Source organism: Bidens hawaiensis, unplaced genomic scaffold (assembly GCF_021521415.1).
Source record: "Bidens hawaiensis isolate Kalapana, Puna unplaced genomic scaffold, B.hawaiensis_p1.1 tig00020828_1, whole genome shotgun sequence".
Classification (NCBI taxonomy): domain Eukaryota; kingdom Viridiplantae; phylum Streptophyta; class Magnoliopsida; order Asterales; family Asteraceae; genus Bidens; species Bidens hawaiensis.
Genome location: NW_027493209.1, coordinates 170995 through 194503, shown reverse-complemented (window position 1 = coordinate 194503; position 23509 = coordinate 170995). Strand labels below are relative to the sequence as shown.

Genomic DNA, 23509 nt, shown 5'->3' with positions numbered 1-23509 from the left:
CTTGAATCTCACATTGCCCTCAATGTGAAAAAATATATAAAAATGCAATACAAAATGTAGGGAAAAGATGTAACTCCCCTATATGCCAGCAGCCAATGGTTGCGTCTGAAATCCACACATCTCTTCCGGCTAGATGTTTCAACGAAAGAAGCAACAACCATACAAACAAACAACATAAAAAATCATAAAAATAAGATAATATAATGTCTAGACTGGGCACGGAATAACTAGTACCCCAAATATGCTGAAAAATTGTCTAGACGTTACCTGAAATTTTTTTTAATTTTATTTTTTAAAGCGAAAGCTATGTGCAAGTGCCAAGTTTTTGGTTAAGGGTCCCGGCTAGACCCGAGACTTTCTTTCAAGGGTTCTTGGAATGGAGGAGCATTACCTCCAAGACAGTTCCAGTTTGTCCTTCGACATAGAGTTTTAAACGATGACCATTGACTTTAAATGACTGACCATCCCCATTTTCGATTTCCACGGTCCCGTAATCGAAAACCTTCTTTACCAACTATGGGCCAGACCAACGATATTTAAGATTTCCGGGAAATAAACGCAACGTAGAGTTGTAAAGCAAAACACGATCACCCTTTTTGAAATCTTTGTGTTCTTTCAAACGCTTATCGTGTAACAACTTAGTGCGTTCCTTGTAGATTGTGGAATTCGCATAAGCTTGATTTCTCAATTCTTCTAGCTCATGAATTTGCATGAACCGAGTCTCGCTCGCATCGACTAAGTCGAGATTAACGGCTTTCAATGCCCAGTAAGCTCGGTGCTCCAATTCAATAGGAAGATGACAAGCTTTTCCATAAATAAACTTGAACGGTGTGGTACCGATAGTAGTTTTATGAGCGGTTCGTAAAGCCCATAATGCATCATCTAACTTTTCGTACCAATTCTTAGGATTTTGCCCGACTGTTTTCTCAAGAATACGCTTAATGCCCCGGTTAGTGACTTCAACTTTCCCACTGGTTTATGGGTGGTATGATGTTGAAAATTTGTGGTGGACACCATAGCGAGACAATGCCTTTTCCATCTGAGCATTGCAGAAATGTGTTCCACGGTCACTAATGTGTGCTTTTGGGACACCAAAGCGTGAGAACAGTTTTTTTAGGAATTTAACAACTACCCTAGCATCGTTTGTGGGTAAAGCCTGAGCTTCCACCCATTTTGAAACATAATCGACAACAACTAGGATGTAAAGATTTCCAAACGAAGTCGGGAATGGTCCCATAAAGTCAATCCCACAAACATCGAAAAAATCTGTTGCTTGCCCGTTGGCATGCATCACAAGATTTTACAAGGTCATGAGCATCTCGAAAGATGGTGAGCTAGAAGAAACCGGCATTAAAAACCTTCTTTGCGGTGGATGTGACCCCATGATGTCCTCCCGTGGGTCCTTCATGACAATGTTGGAGGATTTTGGTTGCTTCATCTCCGAACACACATCGACGAACAACTTGATCGGCTCCGATCCTGAACAAGTGTGGATCCTACCAAACATAATGTTTGACATCGGAAAAGAATTTTCTTCTTTGTTGACGTGTTAAACCTTTAATCATGACCCCACTTGCGAGATAGTTAGCCATGTCAGCAAACCATGGACATTCCTCTTCGTTTGTTTGGATATACATAAGAAGTTCTTGGGGGAAGTTGTCATTTATATGGGACCCCACTAATTCTTGTGAAGCTGGGCATTCCAAACGGGAGAGGTGGTCGGCTGCTACATTCTCGGCGCCTTTCTTATCTTTAATTTCAATATCGAATTCTTGAAGAAGCAGAATCCATCGGATTAATCAAGGTTTAGCATCTTGTTTGCTAAAAAGATATTTAATGGCTGCATGGTCTGTGTAGAAAATGGTTTTTGAAAGGATAAGATAAGAACGAAACTTATCAAATGCAAATACTACCGCCAAAAGCTCCTTCTCGGTTGTGGTGTAGTTTTCTTGAGCATCATTGAGAGTTTTGCTGGCGTAGTAAATAGGATGAAAGTGCTTATCTTTCCTTTGGACCAACACTGCCCCAACTGCAAAATCACTTGCATCACACATGAGTTCAAACGGGAGTGTCCAGTCCGGAGCCACCATGATTGGGGCATCAACAAGCTTATCCTTTAAAAATTGGAATGCTTTTAGACATTCCTCGTAGAACACGAAGGGAGCATCTTTTTCTAGAAGTTGTGTCATTGGCCGAGCTATTTTTGAAAAGTCTTTTATGAAGCGGCGATAAAAACCAGCATGGCAAAGAAAACTTCGAATGGATTTGACAGATGTGGGTGGCGGGAGCTTTGAAATGGTCTCGATTTTTGCTTTATCGACCTCAAGTCCTGCTTGAGATATCTTGTGTCCCAATACAATGCCCTCTTTGACCATGAAGTGGCATTTTTCCCAGTTCAATACAAGATTGGCTTCTTCACATCTTGTTAACATTTTTCTCAAATTCTCAAGACAGTGATCAAAAGAATTTCCAAAAACAGAGAAATCATACATGAATACTTCCATAGAGTCCTCGATCATGTCATGAAAAATAGCCACCATACAATGTTGAAAAGTGGCCGGGGCATTACACAGTCCAAAGGGCATTCGCCGGTAGGCAAATGTGCCATAAGGGCTTGTGAATGTCGTTTTCTCCAGATTTTCAGGGGAGATAGGAATTTGGAAGTATCCAGAAAAACCATCAAGAAAACAATAATACATCTTCCCTGATAGACGCTCAAGCATCTGATCAATGAAAGGAAGGGGGAGTGATATTTTCTTGTGGCGTCATTCAGTTTGCGATAATCAATGCAAACTCTCCAGCCTGTGATGGTTCTCTTAGGAATTAATTCATTCTTATCATTTGTTACAACCGTCATACCACCCTTTTTTGGTACCACCTGTACTGGGCTTACCCAAGGGGAATCAGAGATTGGGTATATCAATTCAGCATCGAGCAACTTAATGACTTCTTTCTTTACAACGTCTTGCATGTTTGGATTAAGACGTCTTTGATGCTGCACGACTGGTTTGAAGTCCTCTTCCATCAGGATTTTGTGAGTGCAAAATGATGGACTGATTCTTTTGATGTCCATGATTTTCCAAGCAATTGCTTTCTTGTGGAGTTTGAGAGCTTCAAGCAATCTTTTCTTTTCCTCATTTAATAAACAGGAAGAGATGATAACGGGTAATTGAGATTCACCATCGAGGAAGGCGTACTCGAGATGGGAGGGAAATTCCTTAAGTTCAAGAACTGGCGGATCTTCAACTGAAGGTTCGCCTTTGGTTCCAATTTGCGGTCAACGGTCTCGTACGTCTCTTGATGTCCACTTGCCTCCTGATCCTCAGCGGATTGTTCCTTATGGAGGATGGTGTATGCCTTTTTCTCAATCAGCTGAGTGTTGCATGCTTCCTTTTCAATGGTTTCACGAAGGTGACAACTCACTATAGACTCACACACGTCAATATAATAAACTGAATCATCAGTGTGTTGCGGGTGTTTTATGGATCTGCCTATATCGAATGTTACCTCCTCATCTTCAACCCTAAGTGTGAGTTTGCCTGCGCAAACATCAATGAGAGCCCTAGAGATGGCTAAAAATGGTCTTCCTAAGATAAGGGGTACAGATTTGTCATCGTCCATATCGAGGATTACAAAGTCTACTGGAAAAACAAATTTATCAATTTTGACTAACATGTTTTCAACTATGCCCCGAGGATACTTCACTGATCGATCGGCTAGCTGGATGCTCATGCGGGTTGGTTTTGGTTCTCCTAGTCCTAGTTTAGAAAAAACCTCATAAGGCATCAAGTTAATGCTAGCTCCAAGATCAGCTAGGGCATTGCTGACAAATAAATCTCCTATCAAGCAAGGGATGGTAAAACTCCCTGGATCGGTCTTCTTTGTCGGTAGCTTGTTTTGAAGGACAGTAGAGCATTCTTCATTCAGAGTTACATGTGACAACTCTTCCAACTTTCACTTGTTTGTCAACACATCTTTCAGGAACTTTGCATATTTTGGCATTTGTGAGATGACCTCGATGAAAGGAAGATTGATGTGCAACTGTTTGAAGAGCTTAAGGAATTTTCCATACTGGGCCTCCATCTTTTCTTTCTTAAGACGGTTTGGTAAGGAATGGGTGGGACATATGGTTTTACTGGTTCTCTGACTTGTGCGGTACTTGCTAGGACTTGCCGATCATGCACCTTGTCAGGATTCTCAGTCTCATCATCAACTGGTTGTGATGGGAATACCACATCTTGAGTGGTCTTGCCACTTCTTAATGTTATGGCATTAGCTTGAGCATTTGGGTTTGTTACCGTGTTGCTTGGAAGACCACCGGGTTGTCTTTCAGAACGCAACTGGGCTAGTTGACCCACTTGATTTTCGATTTTTTATAAAGATGCCTTTTGATTCCTTAACTCCGCCTCATTCTTCTGGAACCTTTCTTCGGTCAATTTGTTTGAAGTTTCAGTACTGGCTAAGAGTCGTGTTAAAAGAATCTCCACAGTATCCCCACTGTTTGGGTGTTGACTGGTGCTTGGCCCTTGGCTGTGGTATTGAGGTTTTGGTTGGGATGGATGGGTTTGGTTAAAAGGACATTTGTCAAACCCAGGTGGTGGTTGATTGTTCGCTCCATCCTTCCAACTGAAATTAGGATGATTCCTCCAACCAAGGTTATATGTGTTCCCGAAGGTGTTGTTTTGTCGGCTCGCGTAATCAACATCTTCGACCATCATGCTTTGCTGGCAACATTTCATTTTGTGTTCACCCCCACAAGTGTCACACTTGGTCTTGGCTTTTACCAACTCTGTTTGTAGTTGCTCAAATTTCTTTGAGAGTGCTTCGAGTTGTGCAGTGACAAGAGTGTTGGAGTCAACATGGTGCATACCCTTGTGTGATGGGGTTGATCGTGGTGGGTTGTACGCGAAGCTTTTCTTGGCTGCTTTCTCTAGAACCTCGAATGCTTCGTTGGGAGATTTGGTTCCGAGATCTCCACCGGCGATTTGATCAACTGCCTGCTTGTTTTGGCTGGATTGGGCATCGAAGAATGTTTGAACTTGGATCCATTTGTTCAACCCATGGTGTGGGAATCTTCTTAGCAAGCCCTTGTATCTCTCCCAGGCTGCGTGTAGCGACTCGTCTTCATCGGTTCTGTATCCGGTGATGCTGGCTCGGTACTTTGCGGTTTTGTCTGGTGGAAAGTATTTCAGGAGGAACTGCTCTACCATCTGGTCCCAATTGGTAATTTTGCTAGCCAATCCAAGGCATGGCTTCGAAGGGAGAAGGGAAAAAGCTTGAGCTTAATTTGGTCCTCATAGCAGCTTTCGATTTTGAAAGTACCGCATATTCGTAAGAATCGAGAGATATGAGACTAGGGATCTTCATCAAGAAGCCCATGGAATTGAACAGAATTTTCCACCATATGAATAATGTTGGATTTTATTTCAAAGTTTACAGTGATTTCCGGTGGTGCTACGCCACTTCCATAACCTTCGAGGGTCGGCTTGCCGTATTGGTTCATGTTAGGTTCGTTTTCTGGCCCATTTTGTTCCGCCATGTTTTGTTCCGGTATGATTTCTTCGGTTATTACGTCCGCAAACGTCTCGTTTTCTATTGTCTCAGCTACTACACGTGAACGGTTGCGTAACCTTTGGTGAAGGTGACGTTCGGGTTCCGAAAGTGGTGAAACAAGCTCAGGTGCGGGCGTGGTGGACATTCATTACTTAAGAAAATAAATAAAGAAACTAAACAGATAAAAGTGAACTACAAGTAAAGCGGAAATAAATAAACAATTTTTTTTAAATTAGACTAAAACTAAATAAACTAATTACTTTCTTTTTTTAGACTAAAACTAAATAAACTAAAATGAACAAAATTTAATATATATATATATATATATATATTTTGAACAATTATAAACAACGGTTAAAATAAACACTTAGATTAGTATTAAAATTTTACCGTGTTCCCGGCAACAGCGCCAAAAACTTGATGTGGTGTGAGATATATATATTTTTATTAAAGATTTTTCACACTTTGTCGGGTTTTAAAAATGGTTTTCACCTAGACTTAACCACACACACAAAAGGCAAGTGTACCCGTCGTGTGGTAATATAGTAATGGCGAGAACCGGGTATCAATCCATGGACACGTAAATTTTAATATCAAACCCTTGCAAATATAATAACCGTGAGAAATGAGCTTCATTTATTTGTTTTTAAGATGAATTTTTAGAAAAACTCGTGACAATAAATTTAAGCAAGTAACACGATAATGGAGATAAACAAGGATTAAGAAGCTATCACCTTAACTTAGAATCCACTTGACTCCTAATGATGGTAAACTTAAATATATGATAAATTCACTATTTTGTTTTAAAAATAATAGTTTTTAGTTATAGATAACTATCCAAATGATTTTTTTTGAAAAACTTAGTATGAATTATACAAACTAATCACCTCAAATCATACTATAATGTAAGTGAATTATGTTGAAATTTAAAGATATAGATTATCATTCAATTACGAAACTCAAATCTAACAACCGGTCGGAAATATTACATGAACAACACATAATCCACCTATGGTTGATTAAATTAGACTAAGTTCAAGTATTCCCTTGATTTATGAATTTTCAACCCAAGTGTAATATTAAAATAGTTGTGTTAACAAAGTATTTATAATATTACTTAACAAGAATATCAATTCATAACAAATGTTCAATCTTTTCAAATCTAAACATGAGGATATGTGTTTAACCAATTTTCATGTACCATACAAGAATTATTTTAACTATTTCTAGATTAAAAGTTATAAAGTTGCATGAACAACATTTATAAATAAATGATAAAATCAAGAGTCTTTCAACATAACAAGATGTACCATTTATAGTTCTTGTATATTACTTTCAATAGTTTAAACACAATATTTCATCAAAGGATAACCAAGAATCAGTCATTATTTTAACATAAAATTATCATATATTAATTCCAACCATCAAAAGTTGTCAAGTTTCATCATGGGTTAAGGTGATATAAAAAGTTTTAGCTCATGATAAATATAAAAGATACACCAAAATAGAAGAATATAGCATTCATGTTTAATATTAAGATAATCTAACCAAGCTAGATAATTATGATGATGCTAAGAATTCTTCTTGATGTTGTATGAAGGTTCAAGAGCTTCTCTTTCTTTACTTCTATGGATTATGAGAGTGAAAATGGGTGTGTTTTTCTCCAAAATTGTGCACCACAAATGAGCAACATGCATGGTCTTTATATAGGCTAAATGTGCACAAGGCATGACCCATGCTTAGAAGGGGCATGGCCCATGCTGGTCCCCTTGTAGTACACCACGTGCTCCCTGATGTACTATTTGGCATATAGCTAGGCACGGGGCATGTCTGGTCTAGGCATGGGTTGTGCTGGTCCCTTATAATTTAATGCGCATGCAATTGATTTGTACTTTCTTGGCAGACTTGATTGGCATGGGGCATGTCTGGCTGAGGCATGACCCTGTGTGTCCTCAAAAAGGAGGACAATGTATTGTGTACTTTATTTTATCATCTTCTGAAAAGGCGTGGGGCATGTCTGGCTTAGGATTGGCCCATGCTTAGCTGATATGTCTTCAGATGGAAATGGGGCATGCCTGGCTGAGGCTCGGCCCATGCTTAGCTGACAGACTTTCATTTTTCTTGATTCTTTTCTTTGTTTTTTACCATTTTTGGTTTCCTAAGCTCATTTTTCCATGAAAACAAATAAAGGCTTATTAGAACCGATTCTCAATAATATTATCAAGAAAATAACATGCATTGGGTATAAAATGATGCAATAAATATGTATAAATAATTATACATCAGTTACATATATGTATGTAGGTTGATTGCATTTATATCGTAGCTATACACATTTAAACCTACCTACACACATATACATGCGTACCTACACACATTCAAATCTACCTACACACATACAAACATACCGAGCCACATTCAAACCTACATACCTACATACATACAAACACATATACAAAAATACGTACCTACACACATACATACGCACCCACACAAATAAGAAAGGGAGTGAAATTAGGGATTAATGGAGTTACACCTTCACTTCTCACACTTCTCGCTGTAAAAAACTTATGAAATGATCCAATACCTATAGTATATATATATATATATATAGGGTTTGGATCAAATACAAACTAAAAACCATACTAAACGTACGAACCAAAGAGAGAAATAACGCGGTGGCAGTCTTGTAAATAGCTAATCAATTGAAGCTTAGTTACGTCAATCCCTGTTTCTGTCTTGCATTGATCTCACCAAACAATTGAAACCAATCAATCAACTGAATCTAATCGTCGCCAGTTTCCATCAATTGAAGTTATTTTGATTGCAATAACATGTTGATCGTTTGAAGATTGCAATTAAAGTTACCTTCTTTCTTTTGAGTTGATTTTACAGAGTATGAACCTTTATTCATTCAATGCATGTGAATCACAAGAGTTGAACTGAATGGGTCAATTGAAATTAAGAGTGTGTAGAATCAATTGAACAAGACCTCTACAAACTACAAACTCAAATCAATTAGAATAAAACAATTAATTGATTGTGATGGTTGAAGAGATCGATGTGTAAATCTTTGAATATGTTATTATCCTAAAATCAAATTTAAGTAGAGTAATTTTCAATTTCAAGTAGTGTAATATTTTTAAATTTCACATAGAGTAATTTTCAATTCCAAGTAGTGTAATTTATATTACCAGTAGAGTATATTTAAATTTAAAGTAGAGTAATTGTCAATATCAACTAGTGTAATTTTCAATTAAAAGTCATAGTGTAATGTTAAATTTCAAGTAGAGTAATTTTAAATTACAAGTAGAGTAATAAACTTATATAAGTAGAGTAATTATTGTAATACTCCATTCTGAATCTATTTTGTTTAACAAGAACGATTCCTACCCTAGCTGCTATTGTTGAATCTATACAACTTTAATTTTGTTTATCCAGGTTCACAAATGAAATAGCCTTCACTTCAATTTGAAAATGATAGTATTTTTAAATTTCCCATAGAGTAATTTTCAATTCCAAGTAGTGTAATTTATATTACCAGTAGAGTATATTTAAATTTAAAGTAGAGTAATTGTCAATATCAGCTAGTGTAATTTTCAATTAAAAACAATATTGTAATGTTTAATTTCAAGTAGAGTAATTTTAAATTACAAGTAGAGTAATAAACTTATATAAGTAGAGTAATTATTGTAATAATCCATTCTGAATTTATTTTGTGTAACAAGAACGATTTCTACCCTAGCTGCTATTATTGAATCTATACAACTTTAATTTTGTTTATAAAGGTTCACAAATGAAATAGCCTTCACTTCAATTTGAAAATGATATCCAACAACATCAATGAAATCTGGTTTCAAGTTACTTTAGATTGACTAGGGATCAAACAATTTATAAACATAAGACAAAAATTACGATCGATTTGAGTAGAATAATATGATATTTGGGGTTTTTCTAACCAAATGGGAGTGTCTTAATTGATTTTGGAGTAGATTTTGGGTGATCGATCTTTAGGGTTTTCAACTGAAAACGTGTTTTATGTAAGAGATGGGGATTTCTTATTATTTACAATAATACCACCGCCAAAATTTTTAGAATTTTCTTTGATTCGCACGTTTTGTACCAATTTTGTATTTGTATGTACTTCACCCTATATATATATATATATATATATATATATATATATATATATTCTTATAAAATACTTCAATAAAATGGGAAAACAACAATATATTGGGTTTGGTTTTTCGTTTTTATTACATTCAAAACCATTACTTAACTGTAAATTCGGTTTTTACAAAAACATAAAATTAAACCGTGGGTTTTTGTTCTGATTTAGTTTGGTATTTTTGTTTTTTCGGTTTTTGATAGTTATTATTATTATTTATGCCCCCCCCCCCTAGTGCCAACCAATTACCATATGTAGAGCATTTCCAACCCATCCCTAAATATTTGTGAGATGTTTTTGTAAATTACAGGATAAGGTTAAGAGTGATTGTGAGTGAAAGAGATAAAAAATTTATTGATTTTTTGTAAATTTGTGGAAAACTTGTTAATCCGAAGTTATTTTTTAATATTTGTTTGAATTGGTTGTGAGTGAGGGAAAGATAAACTGTAATAGTAAAAATATAAAAAATATTATTTAATTGAAAAGAAGAGAAAAATGTAGTGTTTTTAGCAATGTTTTAAAACCGGGACCGGACCGGTCGGTTCAACCCGGACCCAATATGCATGCCAGTCCGGTTCACATATATAACCTGTTATCTAATAACCCGGACGGATTTGACTGTTTGTGGTCTGACCGGAACTGGTGAACCGCCTGTTGAACCGATAAACATGGTTTTTATTAAATAAAAAAGGTTTGCTTCTATTGAGAATTGAACCTAGGAACATGCAAACAACAATCAGCCACCCAACTAACACTAACTTATGCTTCCTAGCTTAAAATTGAAATCCTAGACAGTGAAATAATAATTATAAGCGGAAATGAAAATTCCTAATATTACTTTTTCTATATATAAAAATTATATATGTATATATAAATAGGGTGTGTATATATTAATATATTTAAATTATTTATGACGTCATCCAGGTCAAATATCGGTCCGTCCTCCGGGACGGTCCGACGTTTGACCAGGTAAGACGTCCGGGCCGGATCTAAAAACATTGTTTTTTTGTGTAATTATAGAGACATGGATAGGAAAAAGGGATGAGAATAGTTAAGTAAACATAAGTTGTATGCATATTTGCTAATACGGCTCGTATAGGCCTATCTGGCCGTATAGGGTACGAATGACTGACAAGGGGACAATGTTGTAAAAGTAGGTCTACAAGGCCGAGTACACCCCGAGTACTCGCTACAAGGTATGGCGTCGAGAGGAGTTTCTTTTACTCCGCCTAGTTACTAAGAATCGATCAAAGGTGATAAACATCAGCCAGAATGGTCAACTTGGGCGATTTTGATTTAAAAAATAAAACCTAATTCATATTCATGTAATATTAAAAATGGAATGTCACTTTTTTTAACTAATGATTAAATAATTCTAGAATAATTTAGTATTTAAAAATACATTTATATTATTTATATTGATATTCACTTATTTTGTTATAAGTGTTAGCAAACTTATGATAGTTGACATATACATAGTATCAAAAAGTTATTTTTCTTTATATTTAACATTTCCGAGTACTCCGAGTACACCCAACTCCCCAGTAGCCGCCTAAAGTCCGCCTAGCAACTTTTGCAACCTTGCAAGGGGACAAAAAAATAGCTTTTTGCAGCCTAAGACATTTTTATTTATTTATTTGTTTCGAAGATTTTGTTTTAAATGGTGTTTAAGGGAAAATGAGATTAGAATTTTTATTTTTCTCGGTTAAGATGCTTTGTCACACTAATATTCCGAGTTAGCGGTGAACAATGAAATGTGTTTATCATATGATTTGATATGTATTTAGAATTTGTAAATTGATATATTTATTGAAAGTTTGGTGGGTATGAAAACGAACCATAACGTTCAATTAGATGAGACGTCCATTTAACGGAAATTTCATTTATTTTTGTCTATTTATACAATTTTAGATATCCAAGGTGTTAGGTTAGATGTGATACTTTGTTGGTTGCGCCATAAACGAAAAAAAACAGTTTACACAATAGAAGTGTCAAATTATTAGGAGTGGTCTAAATAATTTCCTAAATCTTGTTCTGAATATCTCATAAAAACTTATCTGGTAGTCTTTTTACATTGACTAAAATAATTAAATGTCTACCTTCATCTTATCAAGGTGATGCAAGATATCTCTTTATTTGAATTTAGATTTTTGTTATCTTTTATTATTTTATGTTTATCTAGTTTCCATGTTTATCTTTTTCTGTCTAGTATTAACAGGATTGATTATAAACGTTTTCATTAGTTTTTGTTTAAGTTTATATAAAAGAACTTTGTTCTTGGAACCTTTGGTTCGTTTTATCGTCTTTGATTAATCATGAGTCTCTCGAGCTATTGATCGCTTCCGAAACTGCATCAATTGGTATCAGAGCTCAGTGATGGCTCTACGTGAAGACGAGTGTTTTCTTGTTCGAAGAGTCACCGACCGAGGCATCGATGAAAACATTGGTGATTCACGTGCTCGTGGAGATCGATTCAACTATGACCGTAGATCCGCCTACCGAGGCAACGAGATCGGATGTCGTGAACCACGAGATATTATTAAGATCAAACGTCTCCGACAACGAGTCCGAGATCTTGAAGAGATCAGTCGGCTCCGTCAACGAGTCCGAGATCTCGAGTTGAAAAGGGAGATGCGCAACATGGAAACCGAGTCGAGTGCCATCGCCTGGGACGAGAGTGACGACGGAGAGGAGAATCCGTTTGGCGATCACCCACCACGGTTCTATGAACCAACTATCTATCCGGAGTGTCGATTAGAAGATATACCAAGATTTGATGAAAATGAAATTGAAGTTGACGAAGAAGAATGTTTATTCGTGCAAGCGGCTATCAACAGATTTTTCATTCGAGAAGACAAAGATGAGGGTGATGCAATAGCTACGGAAAGTGAGCAAGTGATAGCAGATGGCGTACAATCAGTTGGAGATGATGGTCAACATTTTACCCCTATAAACTTGAAAAGTCAGTTGACTATTTTTGTTATGAATTAGAATTCAGTTTTTCTTGAGTTTCACTATGAGAATCTTGATCCAATTTGATTGCTAAGAAAAACTGCATCACTCTTGCAAGCATCACAAGTTCTATGTTCTCTATACATAGTCATAAATATAATCTAAACAGGGTCGGCACAACCATTTTAGAGGGCTAAAGTGAAAAGAAAATCCAAGATTTTTTCTTTCTTAATATTGGTTCATACTTTCGAAATCCATTTTTATGAGATGTAAACAAAGTTGGGAATTATTAGATACGAACTTGCACGCTCCAAGAGCAACACTTATCTTACCACTATACTAAGAACTAACTAGCATTGTATTTTGGGAAAATTCCCAAAATATGTATTTATGATTAGGTTTTTCAGGTTTTAGGTGCCATTTTCAACATATTCCCAAAATAGGTACTATAAACTAGTCGTGACGAATAATTATGATTATTCACGAGTAGTTTGTATAACCAATTAAAACTTGCCACGTGTCTATAAACTAACCGTAACGACATGTTTCACTAATAATTTACTCGTAAATATTAAATAAGTTTAAACCCTCGTAATCAGCGCCACACGAGTAAATAAGATATTCTTTAGTCGCGACGAGCAGATTATTGATGGTCGGTTAATTTGTTTATGTTTTAGTTCGTTTATTATTTAGTTTTAACTCTTTATTCGAGAACTATCGATACTTCATACGTGTTTTATTGGAATTCAGGTCATAGGCGTTAAAGTACTCAGTATGGACCTGTTGTGACACGGAATGAAGACCCGGGATGTCCAGCACGAAAAACGAGGAAAAGAATGGAGTTTGCTGTAACAGAGTCCCATCGCGGTACGCGATGGGTTTGCTGAAGTCCCCATCGCGTATCGTGATGGGAGATAAATGAGATGTTGACTTTGGGTCAATCGCGGTACGCGATGGATCCTAGAAGACCCCGTCGCGTACCGCGAAGGGTGTGCAGATGGGAAATTTTGGTTAATATCATCCTTTTCATCATTTTGAAACCCTAACTCCGTTTTTGCAACCAAGAGGCGATTTCCAGCAGTCCTATAGGCGATTTTCACTATCCTAGCTTGTGTCAAGTCCATATCTATGATCTATACCATCCGTATTGAAGATTCGATGATGTCGCGGCTCGGCTAATCTCCTAGAATCGCACCCGGGATGTATAGTTTGTAACCATTTACAGTTTTTCTCATGTGATTAAGAATACTTATGTTTTGTTATTGAAGATTGATATATGATTATTGATGTTTAGTATTTCTGTGTGTTCGGTCAGTTTAGGTTTACGTTGGTCTGAACGATCTGTTACCAGTTGCTAGATAATTAGTCATATCACTGTTTGGTTAGATTGAATACGATAAAACGTACAATTACCCTTAACTGAGTCACACTGGCAAGGACTGTTTGATAACCAGTGCCGTGTGTAAAGTAATTGTTGACGTCTAAGGTTTTGTCTGGTTGATCAGTTTTCAGTTAATCGTAAATAATAAATCTGTTAGGTTGCATGAGATACTGTTTGGTTGCTTACTTGAATTCCCGGGTGTGATTTGCTTGTTAACTGTTTGAAATTCATTTACGTGTTCATTGCTTAGTTCTCTACATTTACTAAAAAATGCTTGTGTGATCAGCACTAAAAACCAGTCACTTCATAATATTAAATATGTTACACGAATTACATTGACCACATACTCCTTGTGATACGATACCCTACTTGCTTTAACTATTTAGAATAATTAGGTTTTTGATTGACTCAAATGACGGTCATCAATTAAAGAACCTTAAGAGTCGCGAGTATTTTATCAAACAAACCACGACGATGAGTTTGATTACCAAATGCATCTAATTGGTTTGTTTTACAAAACACTAACCGGAATGGTTAGTTTGTTGGTAACTAACACGTCTCGATAAGTTTATCTGGTAAACATTACACTTACGAGTAGTTCATTTGTAGTTAACTCGTCGTGACTAGTTTACCTTGTTTATATTCCCAATACGAGTAATTTATTGTTAATCATCTCGTTCTGATAAGTTACCAAATTTACATTAACCATACGAGTAATTTATTGGTAGTTAACTCGTCTTGTCTATATCTTGCTATAAACTAGTCGTGACTAGAGGTGCACAAATCGGGTTTTTTAAATACCCGGGTTCGGGTATGGAATCGGGTTCGGGTATTGAGAAAACCATAGTAACGAGTTTTTTCGGGTTTTTTTTCCGAGTTTTTTTCGGGTATAAATTGGATTTTATAAAAGTTTGCACTTTTTAGAGGTATTTTTAAGGTATTTTTTGGGTATACATCGGGCATTTGAAATACTCGGTTTCGGGTTTTGGAAAACCCGGTTCCGAGTATGGAACCAGTTCGGGTTTTCGGGTATTACCGGATACAAATCGGGTCCAGTTCGGGTTTGGGTTTTAGTGCCAAAATGCATTCCCTATCAGTACCCTACGGGTAGGGTAGGGTCGGGTACGGGTTTAGGTATTAAAAACCCGGGTATTAAAAAAACCGGTTCCGGGAACCGGGTTCGGGTTAAACTAGCCAAGACGAGTTAATTACTACTTAACTACTCGTATAGGAATGTAAACAAAGTAAAGTAGACAAGACGAGTTAACTACCAACAAATTACTCGTATCGTTAATGTAAATTTGGTAACTTATCAGAACGAGATGATTAACAATAAATTACTCGTATTGGGAATATAAACAAGGTAAACTAGTCACGACGAGTTAACTACAAATGAACTACTTGTAAGCGTAATGTTTACCAGATAAACTTATCGAGACGTGTTAGTTACCAACAAAATACTCGTATAATGGATATAAAGTAGTTGTTGACCTGTATCTACTCGTAAAGACTAGTTGACCAAACAAACTAACCATTCCGGTTAGTGTTTTGTAAAACAAACCAGTTAGATGCATTTGGTAATCAAACTCATCGTCGTGGTTAGTTTGATAAAATACTCGCGACTCTTAAGGTTTTATAATCTGCTCGTCGCGACTAAAAAATATCTTATTTACTCGTGTGGCGCTGATTACGAGGGTTTAAACTTATTTAATATTTACAAGTAGATTATTAGTGAAACAGGTCGTTACGGTTAGTTTATAAACACGTGACAAGTTTTAATTAGTTATACAAACTACTCGTGAATGATCATAAACTATTCGTCACGACTAGTTTATAATACCTATTTTGGGAACATGTTGAAAATGACACCTAAAACCTGAAAACCTAATCATAAATACCTATTTTGGGAATTTTCCCTTGTATTTTTGTTTGTAACGCGGACTCGGAGGCCTAAAGTCTTAACTGTGCTAGTCAAGAATCTAAACAAAGCTTAACTGGCTGATCTCATTTCGCAGTTATAAAAATACATGCAAGATGCATTATAGTAAAAATAAGTATGGTATTAGTTAAGACTTAGGAGTCACCCATAAAAAATTTATAATTATTTTTCCTAGAAGTTATGTACAATGTTCTTTTTAATTTTTTAGTAAAAAGGTAAGAATGATCCATCTCTTTATAATTTATATCTCCTTTATAATGTTCTTTATTTATTGGAAAAATTCCTAAAATAGACGTTTATGAATACGTTTTTCAGGTTTTAGGTGCCATTTCAAACAAATTCCCAAAATAGGTATTATAAAATAGTCGTGACGAATAGTTTATGATTGTCCACGAGTAGTTTGTATAACCAATTAAAATTTGTCACGTGTCTATAAACTAACCGTAACGACCAGTTTCACTAATAATCTACTCATAAAGATTAAATAAGTTTAAAGCCTCGTAATCAACGCCCACAAGTAAATAAGGTATCCTTTAGTCGCGACAAGCAGATTATAAAACCTTAAGAGTCGCGAGTAGTTTATCAAACTAACCATGACGATGAGTTTGAATACCAGATGCAACGAGCCGGTTTGTTTATCAAAACACTAACCGGAATGGTTAGTTTGTTTGGTCAACTAGTCGTTACGAGTAGATATTGGTCAACGATTACTTTACATCCATTATACGAATATTTTATTGGTAATTAACTCGTCTCGATAAGTTTACCTGGTAAACATTACTCATACGAGTAGTTCATATGTAGTTAACTCGTCCTGACTAGTTTACCTTGTTTATATTCCCGATACGAGTATTTTATTAGTGATTAACTCGTTCTGATAAATTTACCAGTTTTACATTACCCATACGAGTAATTTATTGGTAGTTAACTCGTCCTGTCTAGTTTACATTGTTTACATTTCTATACGAGTAGTTAATTAGTAACTAACTCGTCTTGGCTAGTTTAACATAACAATCTACTCGTTTCCTTAATTTATAGTCTAAACCAGCCGTTACAATGTTGTTTTGAAGTTCTTGGGTTTATATAAATGTCATGTTCTTGTTGTTTTGAACCCGCACATCAATGGAGGAGGAAATTGATAATATTGTAGTTTGTTACTGAGAAAAGTGGGAAGAAACAAAAGGAGCTACTAAGTATGTTCCGGAGATTAACCATCAAGTGTCGACAACAGAGCCCATGATACGCGAGTGGAAAGGCGGTCCGGATCGCTAAGTCGATCGATGCAGCCCTATCTGAAATTATTGCTAAGTTTGGATGATCACCCACACATTCTTTAAGTTTCATTAAAAACCATGTCCACGATGGACCACTTTCCGTCTTTCCAACACTGTATGCGATGGGAAAAATTTGATTGTTCCCATCCATACCGACTGCCAGAAACATTGTCCCCTTAAAAGTCCCCTTTAGATGGGCGCCGTCGACAATAGCTAGTTTAGACTATAAAGTAAGGAACGAGTAGATTGTTATGTTAAACTAGCCAAGACGAGTTAGTTACTAATTAACTACTCGTATAGAAATGTAAATAAGGTAAACTAGACAGGACGAGTTAACTACAAATAAATTACTCGTATGGGTAATGTAAAACTAGTAAACTTATCAGAACGAGTTAATTACTAATAAAATACTCGTATCGGGAATATAAACAATGTAAACTAGGTAGGACGAGTTAACTACATATGAACTACTCGTATGAGTAATGTTTACCAGGTAAACTTATCGAGACGAGTTAATTACCAATAAAATATTCGTATAATGGATGTAAAGTAATCGTTGACCAATATCTACTCGTAACGACTAGTTGACCAAACAAACTAACCGTTCCGGTTAATGTTTTGATAAACAAACCGGCTTGATGCATCTGGTATTCAAACTCATCGTCATGGGTAGTTTGATAAACTACTCGCGACTCTTAAGGTTTTATAATCTGCTCGTCGCGACTAAATGATACCTTATTTACTCGTGGGCGTTGATTACGAGGCTTTAAACTTATTTAATCTTTACGAGTAGATTATTAGTGAAACTGGTCGTTACGGTTAGTTTATAGACACGTGGCAAATTTTAATTGGTTATACAAACTACTCGTGGACAATCATAAACTATTCGTCACGACCAGTTTATGATACCTATTTTGAGAATTTGTTTGAAATGACACCTAAAACCTGAAAAACGTATTCATAAACGCCTATTTTGTGAATTTTTCCTTATTTATTTATTGAGATAGGTTGTTATTATAAAGGTTGTTTTTTATATTAATTTAATACATTAAAGAATAAAGAGGTCAAAAAAGAAATAGGGGGCAAGTGAAGGAAGAATCATATCTAATATGTGATTTAAGAATAACTACTATAAGAAAGGAAGAATCATATCTAATATGTGATTCAGAAAGGGATGGCAGCGTAGCTTGTTGTCCGCTTACCTGCTATGTTGATGTAATATTTATATTTTTTAATAAATATATACTACTATAAATATTAAAGTTTATAAGATGGAATATTGGTTAGTGTTAGTTCTTATAAATTTAGTGGAGGAGAATGAATGGCTCCAATTTGGATGTTGCGTATTGCATTGGATTTCATATGTATATAGATTATGAATGCACATGGAGTTTAACATGTCTTTTCGAAAGCTCGAATTGCCATCGTTGTTAATAAAAAGTTGGTTATTTTTACACCTTGGCATTTAAAGGCGTAATTAGCTGATTCTAATGACTTTAAAGTTACACACTTGAAGCGTCAAGTGACTAGAAACAACAATGTGTATGCATAAACACTTTCCAAGCTAAACAAATTTCCAAACATTTATGATTAATGTTACGAACACAATCAGAGTTAACATGCACAACCTCTTTCACTATAATTATTATTTCAAATCTGTGAACCTAATGTTATAGATATATTGTGGGTATCTGTCCATATCAATCTTTTGCTCATTCTTATCTTTTGTTGGTGTGTTTTATAATATGTCGACTTTATGAATTTGTCTACGTACTTTGCATATATCTTCTGGCAATTTATTTTACATTCATGGGGACCTCTACACTATATATTCCAATCTAAACAAGTTATGATCAGATAAACCACCAACAAGTAAACTGAACAGAATTCAAACCAAAAGACATGATACTTCACTTATAACATTCATTTTACTCAACAGTTGGTAGGAATCTCATAAAATCTAACATCGTAATCTTTCTTATAGTTATAGACTACATGCCTACATCTTTCTTAACTAAGCCTCTTACAATTATCACAAAATAAATATATTCTTGTGTTTATGTTGTAAACATGACAAAATTATATACTTCTACATCTGTAAAGCACAAAACTATGTCCGTGTATATTTCTTTGTCTATTTTATTTTCTTTTAAGATGGATTATTTTGTAAAATCAAAGATTTTAATTATCTCAAACTTTGGAAAGTATAATGTTATGAAGCATCAGTTTTAGGTTAACTAAACTATTCAATCATAACTAGCTACTTTACATGTTTGTCATTAAAAGTAAATCAAATTGAAAGATACATACAAGTATAATATAACATAAACAAGTGAACGAAAGCACCAGTGGTCTAGTGGTAGAATAGTACCCTGCCACGGTACAGACCCGGGTTCGATTCCCGGCTGGTGCACACATTTTTGTCATTTTAACTATTTTCTTGAGAAAATAGTGTTTTTTATAGCCCAGGTAGAACTTGTTTCAGATACACACTCGTGGAAATATATATATCACAAAATGATTTTCTTTTTACTCTAATTACAACTCTGCTTTTCACTTGAATCATGTGACATAAGAACCATTTATCACAGTTACCAAATAGTATCAAGTATCAACTAGTTTTCTCCGGTAGAACTAGAAGGGGTTCGTTCCGCCCTCCGTCTAGCCAAATTCTCTATTAATGGAGTATCTAATGTTGTCACTTTCTTATTGTTTGACCTTCTAAATTGTCACTCACATTGTGGTTTAATAAATGTAAAAAGGTTCTGTTAGGACACACCCTTAGGGATTAGCAGTGGCGTAGCCGGGATTCTTTTCCTACGGGTTCGGAAATTTTCGTGGGACAGTCGACAGACGACCGGTTGTCTATCACTGTCATTCAGATTTTTCTGTCCGGTTCGGTTAAGCGGTCGGGTCGGGTCACATAATAAAAATAGCAAAAATCAAATTATATTAATTGAAATATGGGTTAAGGTTCGTTGCCAATGTTTCTAAGGGTTTAGTGTAAAACATTTCTATGGGTTCGATGACGAAATTTCTACGGGTGCGGTGTCGAAATAGACGAATATATAACACTAAAAAAATTTTGTACGGGTTCGGCCGAACTCATTCTTTAAAAGCTGTCTACGCCGCCCCTGATCATTGGTAAGTTTTGGTTCTGTCCACCAATACTAGTTTATCCTAGTTTGATGCACATACAAAAATTCATGTTCTGGTTAAGATAATTTGATTATTAATCTGAATACATTTAAAATATCACTTTTACCCCTAGTGTATAAATGTGAGTTTACTACTTGTAACTAACATTATAAGTGTTACATAGATGGTAGATGGCTTATATCAGTAGTTGTTATTTATTTATGCAGTAATTTGTAAAATATTTTGTTCAAGTCCAACTTGGAAGGTTAAGACAGTAATTTTCCATTCTATACAGAAAAAACTTACCCATTCAACAAATCTGTTACAGTCTGTTTGTAGTTCATCCATTTCACATAATATTAATGTTTTTGTAAAGTGGAACTGATTTTGATTACTGTAGAGGTCTAATAATCAGCTTTTGATAAGTAACTGAAACATAACTTATTGTTTTATGCAACACCAAAATTAGTATGCTGCCTAAATGTAACCCTTTTTAAGACATTTTAACATTTTTTTTTTGAACAGCCATTTTTAAAGATGTACTTTTGGTCATTTTTGCCTATTAAATCCTTATAAATCAGCAGAGCCGTCTCTAAGAATTTAAACACCTCAGCCGAGCTGAAATAAAAAGGCTCGTAGGCCACAATGGCACAATGAGTAACGAAATATGTAAGTTAATTTTCTAAACGAAACTAACGTTGTAACAATAAACATAGCAAAATATGGTAATTCAATCGGCTGTAAAGCAATGCCATATGTTTTTATTTATTTATTTTTTTGTAAAATTTAGTTTGGGCCAAATAGCTTAAATGAAATATGGATAAAAAAAAAGTATTGGGCCCATATCTAATAAAAGATTATCAAGATTCATACCAATTTTATTAAAAAAAAGTTTTAATTAAAAATATATATAAAAAGATGTTGGCCCCTGAATATTATGTGCCCTGGCCGATTGTCTGGCTCGCCCTATGCTTGATTGCTTACGCTGGCCTGTATACAAAATTTGCCAAAAACTTGAATGACTGATATCTTATAAACATTACTACTTCAAACAACAAAAGTACGTTAACACATTATTTGATGCTGACTATAACGTAACCACTTTCAAACACAATGTTACACACCATCGAAAACTTTTATTTAGAGCGTTTATACTAAAATTTCAAAAAAGATCAAACCTTGTTACTAATGTAGCCCATTACACCAACACCGACAGTTGCACATGTATGTTCTTTATATGCTTCCTCAATTATACACGTTACAGTTGAACTAAAACGAAACAACAAGAATGAGAAAGATAGAGGTTGTATGTTCAACAATGGTCCTTTAAAACAACTTGTGTCTTCTCTTGGAGGACACATGTTTCTCATAACATAACAGTCGAATCTATGTGTTCAATCGGGGAAGACTCGAGCACCTGAAGTTGTACCAAAAACAAGCAACTAGAAAGAATTTTGATTGGTGGAAATGCTTTATTTGTGTTTGTTGTGAATTGTGGTGTATTAGGGTAATAGGGTGTGTTCAACTAAGGTAGCACCTTACTTCAACCCAATCTATGATATCGAAGATCATAAACGAGGATCCTAGATCCCAATGGAAAAAATCCACAAATTCGACAATACTTAGTAACTGGATACTCAATGGGACGAGAGTCACGAGACCGTGCTTGGTAAAAGGTTTCAAAAATGTGTTTCATCACAAGCCACTTTTTTAGCAGTTGTAATTGTATTTTTCCTACAATTTAAACCATGTTATTATTTTTTTTAAAAAAATAAAATATAATGTTTACATCAAGATAGAAGACAAACGAGCAACAAGCTGCGTTGGAAGCTCCTTTTGAATTGCAAAACTCAATGTTTACACTTTACTATAACCAGATCGTTAATAAAGTAAATCAAACTGCAAATGTATTTACAAGTAGAATCAAATTTAAATCTTTGAACAAAAGCACCAGTGGTCTAGTGGTAGAATAGTACCCTGCCACGGTACAGACCCGGGTTCGATTCCCGGCTGGTGCATAGATTTTTATCATTTTAACTTGGTTCCTGATAAAAGTAAGTACTCACCGCTGATAAACCATACATCACAAATGATTATTTATATAATTTTTTTTTCTAATTATAAAACCCACAGTTGACATTACTCACACATAAAGATAAGTTTTTTGAAAGAAGAATGAAAAATATCACATGATTAGCAAACAAATTGCACAAAAATGATGTATAATGTATCGAGTACTAGTAAAACACCAAACCAAGTAATATAACCTTACCAAGTCCAAAATATCGAGCACAAACCACATGATCGCCTAATTAATTGCATATCTCAGTGTGTATGTATTAGCTAGTTATCATCGGCATAACTAAAGGGGGTGTGTTCCGCCCTCCACCCGGGCAAATTCTATATTAATAGAGTGTCCAATGTTGTCACTTTATGATAGTTTGATCTTCTAATTTGGTTTAGTTCTCCCAGTTTGATGCACATACAAAAATTCATTTTTGGTTAAGATAATTTGGTTTTTAATCCGAATACAATTGAAATAATATTTTCACCCCTAGTGTATAAATGAGAGTTTTAGTACGTTTACCAAACATTATAATTTATAAGTGTTCCATAGATGACTGTTATTTATGCATTAGTTTGTACAATATTCCGTTTAAGTTCAAGTCCCACTTGGAAGGTTATGACAATAAATTTCCATTTAGATATAGAAAAAACTTACCCATTCAACAATTTATTATAGTTTTTATTGTTATTATTATTGTTGTTGTTGTCGTCGTCGTCGTCTCATCATTTCCCACAATATATGACCCGGATACGGGCATGTGATCCGATTGTCGAATCGGAGCCGGTTTGTAGCCCATTTGCGTCATTCGCTTCCCGTATGAAAGCATGATATCAAATCTGAACAAAGCATTAGATTAAACAAAAATATAAATTAAGATATGAATAATTAAGAACAAATATTAAATATGCTTTTAAGGTAGGATCATATCAGTTACTAGTTTTTGGGTAAAGTGGAACTGATTCTGATTACTTCAAGTTCAAATAATCAGTTTTTGATAAGTAACTGAAACATAACTTATTCTTATATGCGAAACCAA

The 23509-nt window shown here is 35.2% G+C and overlaps 1 protein-coding gene and 2 non-coding genes across 3 annotated transcripts; 2 read left to right on the top strand and 1 right to left on the bottom strand.

The window, feature by feature from the left end:
* Positions 1–514: 514 nt before the first annotated feature.
* Positions 515–1291, bottom strand: LOC143561846 (uncharacterized). The gene is made up of 2 exons (XM_077049817.1): positions 1015–1291; positions 515–918 (listed from the first exon to the last, which is right to left on the bottom strand). Exons 1-2 carry the CDS (start codon positions 1289–1291, stop codon positions 515–517), a joined length of 681 nt encoding a protein of 226 aa, XP_076905932.1.
* An 18318-nt stretch (positions 1292–19609) lies between these two features.
* Positions 19610–19680, top strand: TRNAG-GCC (transfer RNA glycine (anticodon GCC)). Its single transcript has one exon. It is a non-coding gene; the product is annotated as a tRNA-Gly (tRNA).
* A 2672-nt stretch (positions 19681–22352) lies between these two features.
* TRNAG-GCC (transfer RNA glycine (anticodon GCC)) lies at positions 22353–22423 on the top strand. The gene has a single exon. It is a non-coding gene; the product is annotated as a tRNA-Gly (tRNA).
* The last annotated feature ends 1086 nt before the right edge of the window (positions 22424–23509 follow it).

Coding starts and splice junctions, on each gene's coding strand:
- LOC143561846 (XM_077049817.1), bottom strand. CDS start 1,291: ATGCATGCCAACGGGCAAGCAACAGATTTTTTCGATGTTTGTGGGATT. Junction 919..1,014: donor AAAGGCATTGTCTCGCTATG/GTGTCCACCACA, acceptor TTGAGAAAACAG/TCGGGCAAAATCCTAAGAAT.